The 16,042-nt window shown below is 43.5% G+C and overlaps 1 protein-coding gene across 2 annotated transcripts in view; it reads right to left on the bottom strand.

The window, feature by feature from the left end:
* Nucleotides 1-14,881, bottom strand: part of AP3B1 (adaptor related protein complex 3 subunit beta 1) — a 162,327-nt gene extending 147,446 nt beyond the window's left edge. Inside the window, exon 1 of one of the 2 annotated variants that reach the window (XM_085212812.1) lies at nucleotides 14,652-14,881. In XM_085212812.1, the coding sequence (XP_085068938.1) occupies nucleotides 14,652-14,782 (131 nt within the window). In that variant the 5' untranslated portion in view covers nucleotides 14,783-14,881. The remainder of the gene's footprint in view (nucleotides 1-14,651) is intronic. The other variant, XM_085212811.1, reaches the window with a different exon arrangement.
* Between the last annotated feature and the right edge of the window lie 1,161 nt (nucleotides 14,882-16,042).

Raw genomic sequence — 16,042 nt, 5'->3', positions numbered from 1 at the left:
TTTGTAACAACTCAGTGTATGCCATATTCCTTACTCTTGCTAATGCTCATGTGGTGACAAAAACCACATAAGTTTTTGCCTAAGCTGAAACATGGATTTCAGATTCTGCTGAGCAACATCACCCAACTTTACCATAACAAAAAAAAAAAAAAAAAAAGCAACCCACATCAAAAAGGGTAGACATATCTGTACGTCACTGAGGTATAAACCAGCAATGCCAATGATAAATCTGGACCTCTCCCTCAGCTTTTCTTAAAGGAACCATCAGAAAGTGTTAGGAGCAATAACTACTTAATCTGCAATGAAATGCTAAATCATGATCTCTAGAAAATAATTTGCCTCTTCACCTAATTATCTCCAACAACTGCTGTTAAGAGAACACTTAATCCACACCGTTGACAGATATTTATTATATTTCCTACTCTCATCCAGTAATACCATAACGTAATACCCATAAATCATTATTCACTACATTTCTAACATACCCTGGTACTATAATAAGTAATTCAGTAATTATAAGACTTTCATAATAGAGCAGAAGTTTCATAAATACCAGAACTGCAACTGAAGCCCAAATAGCAATGAAACAATGACTCAACCACTAAGATTTATTTTATCTGCAGCTTAACGAAGTGTTCCAAGATAAAGTTGAAAATCATACGAATGTTACCAGGTTTGAAGCAGAAAATGCATACTGACAGAGCAAGCTATCTCGCCTTGGCACTTCTACAGTAATTAAGTCCTATGGAAGTCTTTGAGGAAGGAAAGGACCTCAGGAGATCATCAAATCCAAATCCCCTGCTAAAGCATAAGCGTCCAGGGGGGGTCTTGGGTATCTCTTTAGAAGTAATCTTCAGAATCCCTCTGGGCAACCTTTTCCAGTGCTCTCAACCTTAACATAAAGAAGTTCTTCTGCATGCTAGTATGAAACCTCCTGCATTTGAGTTTTAGGCCATTCCTCCTTGTTCTACCATTAAACACCATCAAGAAGAGCCTGGCCTCATCCATTTGCCTCCCAGCTCCCTTTGGATATATATAAACATTAATCAGAACACCCTTCAGACTTCTTTTCCCCATGCTGAACAGATCCAGGTTACTCAGCTTTTCCTCCCAAAGGAAATGCTCTAGGTCCCCAGTCATCTTTGTTGCTCTCAGATGGACTCCTCCAGCTTTTTTGAACTGGGGATCCCAGAATTGGACACAGTATTCTAAATGTAGCCTCGCCATGGTGGAGTAAAGGGGATAGATCACCTCGTCGTTGGTGGTGCAGAGTCTGGCTGGAGGCCTGTAACCAGTGGTGTCCCCCAGGGGTCTGTGCTGGGTCCGGTCTTGTTCAACATCTTCATCAATGACCTTGATGAGGGGATAGTGGCCACCCTCAGCAAGTTTGCTGATGATACGAAGTTGGGAGGATTGGCTGACACGCCTGAAGGCTGTGCTGCCATTCAGTGAGACCTGGACAGGCTGGAGAGCTGGGCAGTAAGAAACCAGATGAGGTTCAACAAAAGCAAGTGTAGGGTCTTACACCTAGGGAGGAATAATTGCATGCACCAATACAGGCTGGGGGATGAGCTGCTGGAGAGGAGCTCTGCAGAGAGGGACCTGGCCGTCCTGGTGGACGACAGGTTGGCCATGAGCCAGCAGTGTGCCCTCGTGGCCAAAAAGGCCAATGTCATTCTGGGGTGCATTAAAAAGAACGTGTCCAGCAGGTCGAGGGAGGTGATCCTGCCTCTCTACTCTGCCCTGGTAAGGCCTCATCTGGAGTACTGTGTCCAGTTCTGGGCTCCACAGTACAAAAAAGACAGGGATCTCTTGGAAAGAGTCCAGCGGAGGGCCACAAAGATGGTGAAGGGCCTGGAGCATCTCCCCTATGAAGAAAGGCTAAGTGAACTGGGCTGTTTAGCCTTGAGAAAAGACGACTGAGAGGGGACCTGATCCAGGTTTATAAATATCTGAGGTGTGGCAGCCATAGTGGTGAGGCCAGTCTCTTTTCAGTGGTACGTGGAGACAGGACGAGGGGAAACGGACATCAGCTGCAGCATAGGAAGTTTCGCATGAATGTGCGTAAGAACTTCTTCACGGTGAGGGTGACGGAGCACTGGAACAGGCTGCCCAGGGAGGTTGTGGAGTCTCCTTCTCTGGAGATATTCAAGTCTCGCCTGGACACCTACCTGTGCGACCTGGTGTAGGGAACCTGCTTTGGCAGGGGGGTTGGTCTTGATGATCTCTAGAGGTCCCTTCCAACCCCTACAATTCTGTGATTCTGTGATAACATTATACTGTCATAAGCAGAGGTCTCAACTGAACAACACAACCTCCAACATCCCATCACTATTGAAGATCAACGTCTAAACTACAAGCAATGCTGGAAACCTCAGTGGTGACTACCTCTCCTGCTTTTTACAAAGACTACTTGCTTTTATTTCCTATCTCTTTCCTATTGCCTGTCTTTCCCTCCCCATCTTCCTTAGTGACTAGGATTTCTAATAAACTGGTCTGGCAAACATTTGACCTATTGTGTTTTAATCTTGCTTCCAGGTATACATACATTAAAAAGAACTTTCTCTCCCTCCTATAACTGGATCAAGACAGCACCTCAGGATAGCATTGGCTTTTTGGCCACAAGGGCACACTGCTGGTTCGTGGCCAACCTGTTGTCCACCAGAACACCCAGGTCCTTCCCCACAGTGCTTCTCTCCAGCAGGTCATCCCCTAACCTGAATACTGATGCATGTGGTTATTCCTCTGTAGGTGCAAGGGGGGAGGGGTTGCTGCACACACTGTGTAGCCTCACCTCCAGCACTGGGTAGGGTTTGCGTGCCACAATGTAAGAAGGACATAAAGCTGTTAGAGAGTGTCCAAAGGAGGGCTATAAAGATGGTAAAGAGTCTGGACGGTTAACATGAATGAGGAGCAGCTGATTGTTAAGCCCAGAGCAGAGAAGGCTGAGGAGAGCCTATACTCTCTGGTGACAGTAACAGGACCTGAGGGAATGGCATGGAGCTGCATCAGGGGAGGATCAGGGAGTATTAGGAAATGGTTCTGCTCCAGTCGGTGGTAGACATGGAACAGACTGCCCAAGGCAGTGGGTATTGCCCTGAACTACTGGAGTTCAAGAAATACCTTAACACTCTCTATATCCTTTCCCTTCATAAAAATCAGGGTTCCCCCCCAACCTCCCCGCTTTCAGTCTACAGGCACTGTAAAATCTTTAAAATAAATTTGTTTACTCTAGTCTAGAGTTCATGCAATTGCCTGAATAAGCCTGTATATAACTGACAAGAGAACCACAAATTGATTTCAAAGCCATACAACATGGAAAATAGAAGTGAATACATGCTATGATTTGAGTTTATTCTGCTGTTGATTTAAGTTCTTTTCTCAGTAGGAAATTAAGAAGTCTCTGTTCCACTGTGAGCATTTCATTCTATTGCACAAACTGTTCGAATGACATCTTGTGGTGCTATTCAGTATTGCCACCCTTTCTTATTATAATGTATTTTTAGTTCATAATCCCACCTTAGAATTCAACTATTATTTTAAGGGAGACAAGTCAATTATACTGTGATTTAAAAAGAAATGATGAGAAATCACCTACTTCCTTTTCAGCCTCACCTAACTTTCTTTTCAATCTGAAAAAGAAATACACTCCTCAGAATGTGAATTTTCTGTTTTTAAAATGTACCCTACAGAGATGCAAGGAAAAACAGTATCAGTGTATATCTGAGTGTCACAGAGAAGAACAAGGCAGGCTACAGTTAGATGACCAAGATAATTAACTCATTAAATGACTATTTTGCCAGTAGCTTCTCAAAGCACATGTCATTAGACAGTGTAGGTAGTCTCATCCTTAGTAAGCAAAAATACAGAAAAACATGAAATTAATAAGTTTCCTACTCATTGCTGTCGAGCTACGCTGCTACTTGACCTATGCTTGAGCAAATCAGTGCAGGAACATCCAGAAGATGCTGCTACCACCAACTTCAGTGAACAATCTACACTTCAAAAAAAAAAAAAAAACAACCTACAACATAATAGTTTGAAAGACCTTTTGGAGAGGACTGTGATTTAACTGGAGATCATCTAATGCCTCTGAAGTTGTTGGAGACCCTACCTCCCCACTGGAAAGAAAGGTTACTTCTTGTCATCCCTTCAAACAATCATGCAAGACCACTGCTTATAACTTATTCTGATAGCACCAACACCTTCAAAGCTACAGCAATGTTTCTGCAAGAGAAAAATCTTTTTTGGTGACAGAGACTAGCTTCCTGAAGTCTGAAAATGTGGCACCTGAATTATCACCACCACCTCAGTAACTGTGTCCATTTTTATCCTGCCTTGGAGCAGGCCAGAATTCAGAACTCATAGACACATGTAGATCACTCAGAGACATGAATAGATGTGAAAAGAGTATACGAGAGTGAGAAGCAGTATTTCCAGCATTCCTGAAAACACTAAGGCTTCCTGTAGATACCTGTAAAAAAATTAAAATGGCGTTGTCACTGACAGAATCTACAACAGTGTCAGTATATTCATGGATATATGCCAAATTTCAGAAACACTGCTTAAGAGCATCATAATGTACTGCTCTTCATTTTCTACCAGAACACCAGAAATGTTTAACTAAGGAATTTTAATTTTCTCAAGAAAACTATTATGAAGAAGACTCTAACATAGGCGAGGATAATATTAAGAAAAGCAGAACTTTTTTTTTTGCAAGTGTCAGCCTTGTAACAATGCTACTGAAAAACATTTTTAATGTTATTCACCATGCAGATCATACTGTCTACAGCAAATACGTTACATAAGTTCAGTAAATAGTTAGAAACCACAGTGAAGACCTTAAACTCATGTTTCTGGAAAACAAACAAACAAACAAAAACACCAACAGCAAACAACCTAGGCTTGAAAAAAATAAAAATCAGTCACTACATTACAGAGAATCACAACAAATCAACAGTTCATTGCTTACATTCTCATATGTGCCAAGAGCACAGACATAAGAACATACCCACAGTGTGTCACTTTCCAACAGATCCTACCAATTTCAACTGGGGAAGTGCTCTGCAATACTGTTTCTGTTCATATACTGCATTTTGTTCCTATTGATGTACTGACTATAGGGATCAGATTTTATCTTCTAGAGTTGCCATTTTACCCAAACCATTCCTCTTCACTGGCTTGTGCATCCTGCTGAGGTTGGCATATCACCATATCAGTGGGCACAGTGCCATTATAAAAGATGGGAAAAGAGAGTGGACTTGCCAATGAGCTATTGTATGCATCGATTTCGAGTATTAGGCCTGGACTCTCCTCCAAGAATTTCATAAACAGAAGTCTATACAAGCTTTCCATGACTGGTTGAACAGGATATGCTAAGGTAAAGCTAGACTAGCTGAAGACTCCAAGAACATCTCTGGCACCTGTTGAAAGCAAGTTTTTAGCTTTGATGAATTTGGAGGAGTCTTGTGCACAGGGAATTGGGGAATGAGTACCTTAATGAAATCACCACCTTAGATCAACTCTCTCCAAAACAAGTTTGCAAATCCCAGCATTTAAAAAAAAAAAAAAAAAAAAAAAGTTTACAGCCCTGCTGAGTTTCCATACAAGTAGTTCAACTGAATGCTTAATACAGATCTGCAGGAAAAAAATTCTAACAAATTACACTTGTATTTTGTTTGGCAGGAGTATAGCTTAAAGATACAAATCAGTTAAGTTCAAAATGATTATTACAAATTTTGCCATCTGTTTCAATACTATACTTTTGAGTACCTGCTGATGTTACTCATAAGGTTTACTTGTAATTTTTTACATTGGATTCAGAAAAGCGACAACTAGCTACACTGTTGAATTCACATTGCCTCAAAGAACCTAACATTATTGTATTTTTATATTACAAAGCAATTAATATACATGAAAATCTGCTATGCACCTGGAATTAACAAGGGTAGGCAGTAATAGCATCAACAAAGGTAGGCAGTGTAGCATATGCAACCAATGTGGATTCTGGAAACTAATTCTCTCTCTGTTTTTTTCTTTAAAATCAGTAAGCGGTTGGACTCTTTATCCTTTCACATACAGCAACATTATATACTGTAAGGATAAAAATATCCCGTTAACTGTAGCAATCTGCATCAAACTACACCTGCACGACTGTACAGTACAGTGAATATTGTCTTCCTGGACTTCAGTAAGGCCTTTGATGCTGCCCCCCATAAGATCCTCATAGTAAAACTGTTGAGGTATAGGCTGGGTGAAGAAACAATAAGGTGGATCAGAAATTGGCTGAATGGCTGGACATGGGGGGTAGTGATTAGTTGTATAAAGTATAATTAGTTGTACCTCCAGAGTCAATATTGGGTCCTGATTAACATCTTCATTAACAATCTGAACAATGGGGCAGAGGGCAGTCTCAGTGAATTCAAGGATGACATGAAACTGGAGTGGCAGCTGACGTATATGATGGGTGCCACACAAACAGAAGGAAAGATGCTCTGCAGGTAAGGACCTGGAGGCTTTGGTGGGCACCAAGTTGAATATGAGTCAGCAGCGTGCCCTTGCTGCTAAAAGGGCTAACAGTATTCTTGGCTGTGTTAGGCAAAATATTGCCAGCAGGTCAAGTGAAGCAATCCTTCACACAAGCAAAGAATCACAAAGTAGCTTGGCTTGAAGGAGTTCCAACCCAGTTCCAACAGTATCATGGGCAGGTTACCAACCACCACATCAGACTAGCCAGGGCCTCATCCAACCTGGTCTTGAACACCTTTGCAGATAAGGCACCCACAGCTTCCCTGGGCAGCCCATGCCAGTGTCTCACCACTCTGAGTAAAAAAGTTCCCCCACTTTATATCCCTCTTTCATGAGGAAGGGGAATGGCTTTAAACTATCGCCATCTGCCCATGTAAAAAGTTGGTCCCTGGCCTATTTATAAGCTTCTTTTACATACGAGAAGGCCACAATGAGGTCTTTTGGAGCCTTTTCTTCTCCGAGTTAAACAAGCCCAACTCCTTCAAACTTCCTTCACACGAGAGATGCTTCAGTCCTCTGATCATCTTTGTGGTCTCCTCTGGACTCAACCCAACAAGCTCTATGTCTTTCTTGTGCTGGAGGCCCCAGGCCTGGTGGAGCCACTCAAGGGCAGTTCAGAGGAGGACAGCCACCTTCCTCTCCTTGCTGGCCGCCTCTCTTTGGATGCAGCCCAGAAGATAGCTGGCCTTCCATGTTCCAAACACACACTGCTGGTTCATGTCAAGGTTTTCATCTGCCAAAACCTCTAAATCTGTCTAGATAGGTCTGCTCACAAGGATTTCTCCCAGTCTATACAACTACCTGGGTTGATGTGACCCAACTGCAACACTTGTTGAACTTCATTCGGTTCACATGGGCCCACTTTTCAAGCTTGTCCACGTCCCTCTGAATGGCATCCCTCCCTTCTAGCATATTATCAGATTCATAGCACTGAGCCTTCAGTGGACAATGCTCTCAGTTATGTGGCTGGGTTTCTGTGTGGTCCTATATGGAACCTGGAGTTTGACTCAGTGATCCCTATGGGTCCCTTCCAACACAGGATATTCTATGATTCTAACTGCAGCACTCAGCTTGGTATAGTTTCCAAACTTGCTGAGGATGCAACCTCACCATCTAGGTTATCAATAAATATATTTAAAAGTGTTAGATTCAGAATGGACATCTAAGGGACACCATTCACCTATTTTCTGCGCACACAGAATGCTGTGTTCAGCTCTAGGTCTCCCACTCCAAGAGAGACATGGACATGCTGGAGAGAGTACAAATGGAGGGTCACAAAATGATATAGGGAATAGAACATTTTTCCCATGAGGTCATACAGACAGAGCTGAGGCTGTTCAGCCTGGAGGAAGCTCAGGAAGGATCTCTTCCATGCCTATCAATACCTGAATAGAGGGCACAAAGAAGATGAAGACAGGCTCTTTGAAGTGATGCTCAGTACAGGATGCGAGGCAATGGGCACAAACTACAACGCAGGAGGCTCCCTTTGAATACCAGGCAGCACTTCCGTGCTGTGCAGATGATGGAGCACCTGCAAAGGTCACCTAGAACAGTTGTGGAATCTCCTCAGAAATCTTCAAAAGCTGTCTGGATGTCGTCTTGTGCCCCCTGCCCTGGGAATCTCTGCTTGTAGCAGAAGTTGGATCAGATGATTTCCAAAGGTCCCTTTCAGCTTTTCACAATTCTGTGAAACTATCCATGCTACAGAGATGATTTTGACAGTCTTCTACCTAAACAGTTCTTACTCCATCAACTCCACTAATCTAGACAATAGAGGAAAAGTCTATGGTCCACAAGTCCATATGGTCTATGGTCCACAAGTCCATATGGTCTATGGTCCACAAGTCCATATGGTCTATGGTCCACAAGTCCATATGGTCTATGGTCCACAAGTCCATATGGTCTATGGTCCACAAGTCCATATGGTCTATGGTCCACAAGTCCATATGGTCTATGGTCCACAAGTCCATATGGTCTGTGACTTACTTGATCTCTCAGCTCTTAAAATTTTTCCTGAATACTCCTGTTTAGAGTGTATGTGCCATATCCATTATTCTGGTAATCAACAACCTGATGCATTTTCTTCTTTTTCAGAATTTTGGGGCATATAAATTTCATTTCATGCAGATTAGATTGACTCATCTCAGGTACGGAAAATGTTTTAATTATTCAGTTACTGAGATATTTAAAAGATGAGCACAAAGTCAAAGATGCCATCCTCTGAGTCAGATCTATTTCTTATTTCATAAAATCACAGAATGGCTTGGGTTGGAAGGGATTATAGATTTCCTTGTTTCAACACCAGACACTTAATCAGGCACCAGACCAGGCTGCTAGGGCCCCACACAGCTTGGCCTTGAACACCTCCAATGTTTTATTTGAAATGGACTAATTATCAAAAGTTCAATCTTGTGTTCTTTCAACTTTTTTTTTTTAAGCAATAATTACCTGCCCAATGTCAAGTTATATTTGTCTTTTCAGACAGGATTCGATAGTCTGAATAAAAGCTAGCCCTAACCTCATCTTTGTTGTGAAACTTCTTATTCAAGAACAGTTCCAGTTCAGACAAAACTAGCAAGCAGGAAAACAGTTCCTTATGTATATACTATACTTAATGATAATTATTACAAAAGGGTTTAGAAAATTTCCATCTTTTCTCACTTCCTTTGTCCTAAATATTTACATGGTTACCTGACTGAAGCAGATCTATATTCTATTTTTACAATCTCAGATTTTTTTCATTGCACTGGACATATAGAATGTATTAAATAGCAAGAAATGAGATATTTGCACATTCAATCTGTAGCAACTTCCTTGTGGCATAGTAATCGTCCGTTTCACAGACAGTCCTCATTGATCTCCTCACAATTCCACTTATTACAATGCAAGATTACATGAGAAAAGTTCAAGACCATGAAGGACTTTCAGTACTGAAAACGTCTCATCAAACTACAGTACTGACATGCTGAGAAAATGCCATGCCCATTAAATAAAGATTCTATTTGGAACTGAAAATTTATGAATTAACCATACAATTGATAAAGCTAAAAAAGGAAGCTTTAGCAGGAGAGAAAGAAACATGGGCTCTCAAAACGTTCAGGTAGAAAGTACTTCAGCTGTGTATTTTTACTGAATAAGTTTTAAAAAGTTACTTAGGACAATTAGTTTATATGAGGCTGACCTCAGACATCGGACTTTCAGCAGGCAAGTGTAGATCTCCGGTTCAACAGACAAGGGATGTTCTAGGCCATACATTATATGTCTGTCTCTGTGCTGAGGGTGTATGGGAACTGTTGGATCATGGCCTGAACCTCTGATTGACTACCTGAGGCAAGCACTAAGTCAGCCAGGGGAGCACAGGTGAAGGCAATTCATCTGTGTGATCAGAAGGGGTGGAGCCTGGCTCCACCTCCCCTGGATCCCATTTAAGGGCTGAGTGCCACTGAGGAAGTATCACTTTCTGGAGATTGCTTCTTGTGAGCCTACAACACTGGCGAGTACTTTTCACTTAGCTCTGATTATCTTTTCCAATGTGATAATCTTACTAGCCTAACTTCTCTGTATACTTATTGATCATCCAATACTTTATAACATCTGTATACTTATTGATCTTACACTTGGCAAGCCAGGCATGCCAAATAGACTAGAAAATACATAATCTCTTTTCTTTGGAATATCTATAAACGGGTCAGGGGGAGAACATTACCCCCCCTAGATAAAATGATCCCTGGACAGATTCCAGGATTTCTGGGTTTTCGTTATTATGAGTTGGCAACCATAATTGAAAAATGAGGTCCCCATCATGTTATGGGGAATATTTCCCTGTTCTGTATGGCGGCAGATTTTCAAGGCCTAGATAAAGACATACTAACTCCAAAAGAATGGCAGTTAGCTGCCTCTACAGTGGCATGGTTACTGTTGAATGCTTTAAACCAAGCTGAAATAAGAGCCAATACTTTAGAAAGTGAAAACCAGCTACTGAAAGATTGTACTGAAAAATTAGAACAGCAACTTAGGATACTAAAAGAAAAAAAAACAACTTTGCATCTCCCAATAGGCCAGGTCTATGATATTTCAACAGATAACGACCACATTTCTGAAACAACGGACCTGGTTGAGCAGAGAAATAAAAATCCTAAATCAGATCTAGAGGCTCCCCTTGCAACGGATTCCCTAGAGCTCCATTGTATAATAACCCAAAAAACAAAGAAAATACAAGATAGACCAGTAGGAGTGTCTCTGATCAGTGGCCCTCTGCCCAAACACGTTTACATGTAGCAGCTAGGCCATACACGCCAATGGAATCAATGGACATGGTACAATGATTCCGGCAGAAGTTAAAGGAAAGTCAACTTGGTTACTAAGACTATGGGATTCAGAGGCAGGAGGCGTCATGGTGAATGGGCCGGAAATATCTAAACTGGCCATCATGACGATGCACCCTGCCCTTAGGCAAAGATTATATGGGGCATCCAATATACTAATGAAAACCAATTAGCTAATGGCAGCATGCCATATGGTATGGCCAAACAAGTGCAATATACCATTAAATACATGGAGGACCTTCAAAATCACATTTGTGAACTGGGCATAAGAAAGGCAATATATGAAGACTCATTTGAAAGTCTAGATAAGCTAAGATTTTCAGCAGGTATGAGAGACTTGATCTTACAACAGGCCCCTTACCATCTGTCTGGGACCCTAGCTTCTATACTGAACCCCCAAGTGACCTCAGAATCTGTGGTCTAAAAGGCTGTCGAATCAGTGGCAGACTTGGGGGAGAAATGCACCTGTGGACCAGGCATAATATTCAAGCAGTACAGGAAGCAAAAGTACTCCCAGTAATTAAAACTAAGAAGCCAGTTCTATGATATCCTCAGTTAGGGCCTGTAAGAGTTTCCAGGAAGCAAATGTTTAACGATCTTATCTGGGCTGGGGTCCAATTTGCAATAATTGACCACTAGCCCAATGACGTCCTCCTTCAGCTTTGGAGATAGCAGAAGGATAATAAGAAATTTCAAAATTACCCTAAAAAAAATGAGGGTAAGAGTTATAGATAGAGTACCAACAACAACATGGAACCTAGAGGATTTCATAATCCCTAATTAGAAAAAAGAAACCCCCTAAGGTGTCTTGGGCCATCAGAAACAAAAGATTTGACCATAGCACAGCTCATGGCATGACAAGCAATGTTAGTCCCCATAGGGCCTCCAGAAAGGACCAGAGGCCCTGTGTGGAATTAATGATTTTCTGGTCCTGAAAGAATACCCAAAGAGTTCCAGCACTAGTCGATACAGGGGCAGAAACATCAATAATCCATGGAGATCCAACTAGATTAAATGGTGATAGAGTAATGATTGGAGGTTTTGGGGGACAGACCATTCCAGTCACCCAGACCTGGTGGAAATTGGGGGTTGGGTGTCTCCCACCCTGGGAGTTTAAAGTACCTATTGCCCCAGTCCAAGAATACATCCTGGGCATAGATATTTTTATGGGGTGTGGTGTTCCAGACAAGTATGGAAGAGTTCAGACTCCAACAAAGGTGTATTAGTGTCTGGGTGGTGCAGGCAGTATTGAGAGGCCATGCAAAGCATGAGTCCATTTGAATGCCGAAACCATGTTGGATTACTAATGTAAGACGATATAGATTCCCAGGTGGGCAAGATGAAATATCAAGAACAGTGCAGGAATTAGAAAAAGTATGCATTATGAGACCTGCATATAGCCTGTATAATTCCCCTATATGTCCAGCACAGAAGTCAGATGGAACATGGAGAATGATGGCAGACTATAGAGTTAAATAAGGTCATGCCGCCTGTTCATGCAGCCGTACCCAATATTGCTTCCCTAATGGACATATTGAGTAGAGAGATAAAAACTTACCATTGTTTCCCAGATTTGGCAAATGCATTCTTCAGTATTCCAATTGCTGAAGAATCGCGTGATCAGTTTGTGTTTACATGGGGAGGCAGGCAGTGGACCTTTCAGGTCCTGCCACAGGGGTATGTGCATTTGCCAATGTGCTGTCATAATTTAGTGATTTGGCTAATTGGAGGAAACCTGATAATGTTATTTTGTATCATTATACTGACGATTTCCTGTCGATATCTGACTCATTGGAGGTGGTAGGACAAGCAGCATGTTAACTACCTACCTGCAGGAAGGAGGGTGGGTTATAAATCCTCAAAAGGTAGATGGTCCAGGCTTACCAGTAAAATTCCTGGTGCTAGTTTGGTCAGGAAAGACCAAAGTACTACTTAGTACTGAAATAGATAAGGTTCAAGCATTTCCAGTCCCTACAACACCAAAGCAGCTGCAAGAGTTTTTAGGTATACTGGGTACTGGTGCTCCTTTATACCTTATTTAGCATAGCTGCTGAGGCCATTGTACAGACTTATGAAAAAGGGACATCTATGGGATTGGGGGAGAATGGAACAGGGAACACCCTGGCATTGGGTATATTTGATCCTACACTCTCAGCCGAATTGGACGTTCATCTGAGCTACAAGCATTGTTCTGAGATCTCCATTTCAGCTCCAGATTTTGGATATTTTTTTGCTCTGATTATGGAATATGGGGGATCTGTTTGTTGAATAAACTACTATGTTTTGTTTTGTTTTTTCAAATACTGCACAATGCAGACAACCTGTTTCTCTAACAACAATCTGCACTTGCAGCCCAGTAGTAGAATGTTGGCTTTTTCACACTTTGCAAGTTTCATAATCTCTCTTGAAGTGTTCACTCATCACACCTCCAATGCAGATTAAGAGTTTACCACACAGGCTCAAAATCAAGGATAACTTCTACTTTCAGCTAGAACTTGTTTGTCAGCTACAAAGACAAAAACCTACTTTCTTCCCAAGCCTCTTCTTTAGGGATCTTCTTTCCCATCCTTTAACTACAGAAGCAAGGCTGAAACAATAATTATTAATACACAATACACAAATCACAACCTCCTGAGCTACTCTGACCCTTTCATATTCACAGGAAGCCACACACAGCCTTGAGATGCCAGAGCTGAATCTCCCTAACCACTGGGCAGCTTCTGCTAAAATTACTTTTTTTTTTTTCCCGAACAGAAAAACACTATATTTAACCTGCAAAACAGTGTGAAATCTAGGATGAAGTGAGCTTATACACAGAATTGTGGCCATGAACAATGACCAGGGGTATTATCCTCTGCAGAACAGAGAAATGAGAACAACCATTTAAAAAAAAAATGTACAAGGTGTTTCTACAGAAAGGGACAAAAAGAGAAGGGTGCAAACAATGTAAATCAGACACAGTGTGCAAGTCAGAGGGGCATCCATGGCAGTCCACTTAATGTTTGAACTAGAGTAGAACAAACATTGGGCCAACGAGGAAGACGAGTGCAACAAAGTGATGAGGCCTACCAACGGCAGACCCAAGGAGTGACACATCAGCCACAGGAGCTTTGCCTTGCCATTTACTTAACTGTGGCATAAAAAACACATCAGCCGAGGGTTCTAAGCACAGATGCTCTCTTTGTGCAGAACAATCAAAGTGAAGAACTGATGATTGATTTCCTAATGTGCGCAAGGTTTCAGTTTATGGTCCTTTCTCTTGTTGCTCTAGGAATAGATTTCCAATGTGTTGTAAGGTATCATTCCCACCCGGCAAACCACTTGATTCCTCTGTATGTCCTGTCTGTTCCTCCAACTCACTTCTCCTTCAAGGAGGGAAAGGCTTTCCACCCTTATTTCCTCATTTTGATTTCTGACAGACCTCCTGACTGCTGGTTCCCTCCTACCTTAAGGCAGACCTCTGTGCTTCCAGCTTCCACAAATACTTCCAATGACTTTTTAAAAGAAAAAAAACAACAACCAAAAACACTTTAAGGCAGAACAAAACTTAGCGTGAACACAGTTGGTTATTGAAAACGATGAAGGACTGTACATTTGTCCCTTCCAGACAGCAATCAAACAGAGCCACACACGCACAGCACAGCTTTACAAGGGGTCGGCTGTGGAGACCCGGAAGCGCGGCACGAGGCACCCGGCGCCGCGAAGCGCCGTCCCGCGCCTCCCGCCGCCCCGCCCACGGCCACGCAGACGGTCACGCTTCGCCGCGCTACCCCCGCCTGGCCCGGCCCGGCCCCTTACTTCTTGGTGTCGCTGCTGAAGAGCCCAAAGGCCGCGGGTACTGAAGGGGCCGTGGTGGGCGCCGCCTCCTGCGCCAGCTCGGGCGCCGCCTCCCCGCCCTGCTCGCCGTAGCCGATCCCGTTGCCGGACATGCCGCCGCTCCGACAAACTTACCGGCGCGGCACTTCCACACCCTCCTCCCGGAAGCGGCGGGTGTCGGACCACGTGACGGGGGCGGGGCCGCGCGGCTGGCTCGGTGCTGGCCCTGCCCCCCCCCCGGGGCGCTGCCCAGGCGATGGGAGGAGAGGGCGGTGGCTGAGGCGGGCGGGGCGGAGATCTGTGGCGGGCGGCGGCGCTCGGGGGCAGCCGGGCCGGGGCTGGGCCTGCCGTGCCTCTTGTGCCGTTTAGTGGAAGAAAAGTTAGAAAGTGTAAGAGCAGATCTTGAGCGCCCTGCTTCCCAGCCCGCCGGCGTTCGTCCGGCACCGCCGTTTTCTGCTTATACGTGCAACGTTAGTTCTGTTCCGTTTTGCTTCTGGTAATTCGTACTGCTGAGGAGTCCAGATGTGGAGTCCTCGGTACAGGAGAGAGGTGGGCCCGAAGGATGCGTCCGGAGAAGGGCCACAGAAATGGTCCAACGGACGGAACCCCACTCCTATGGGGACGTGCTGAGAGCTGGGGCTGTTCAGCCCGGAGAAAAGAAGGCTGCGAGAACTGTGAGCAGCCTGTCAGTATCGAAAGGGGGGCTGTCAGAAAGAAGGGGACAGACTCTTTAGCAGGGCCTGTGGTGACAGAAAGAGGGGAAATGGTTTCAAATTAAGGAGGGAGATTAAGGGTGGACATTTGAGAACTTTTATCCAGTGAGGTTGGTGGGCCACTGGAGCAGATTGCCCAGAGGTGATGGATGCCCCATCCCTGAAGACACTCAGGGCCAGGCTGGACAGGCTCTGAGCGGCCCGGTCTAGCTGTACGTGTCCCTGTTCACTGCAGGGGACATGGACTAGACTGCTTTTAAGGGTCCCTTCCAAGTCAAGCTACCCTATGATTCTATTCTCAATTTACCGTTTGCTGGTTCTTGACACTATTGCACGCTGACTTTGCTGCGGGTCTGCACCTAGGTTGCTGAATGTTCAAGAAGTTACTTAAAAGCTGAGTGCAAGACAAAGAGCATGGGAAAAGTGAAAAGGAAACAGCTCAGGATCTGACAGTTCGACAGTGATAGGTGCCATTTCCAGTGTTAACAACACCCACCATGCCCAGAACAGCAATGCAGCTTAGATTCAGCAATTTGCATGCAACTGGCCACAAAATATATATATATATATTTTACAATCCTATTTCCTCCTCCTTTCCCCAGCACTGTTTGAGAAATAATCTGTGCTCATCTGTGCCTTCTGTCTATCTGTCTACTGACA

This window comes from Meleagris gallopavo, chromosome Z (genome assembly GCF_905368555.1).
Source record: "Meleagris gallopavo chromosome Z, MGAL_WU_HG_1.1, whole genome shotgun sequence".
In the NCBI taxonomy this organism is placed as follows: domain Eukaryota; kingdom Metazoa; phylum Chordata; class Aves; order Galliformes; family Phasianidae; genus Meleagris; species Meleagris gallopavo.
Note: the sequence above shows the minus strand (reverse complement) of the source record. Positions and strands in the feature narration are given on the sequence as shown.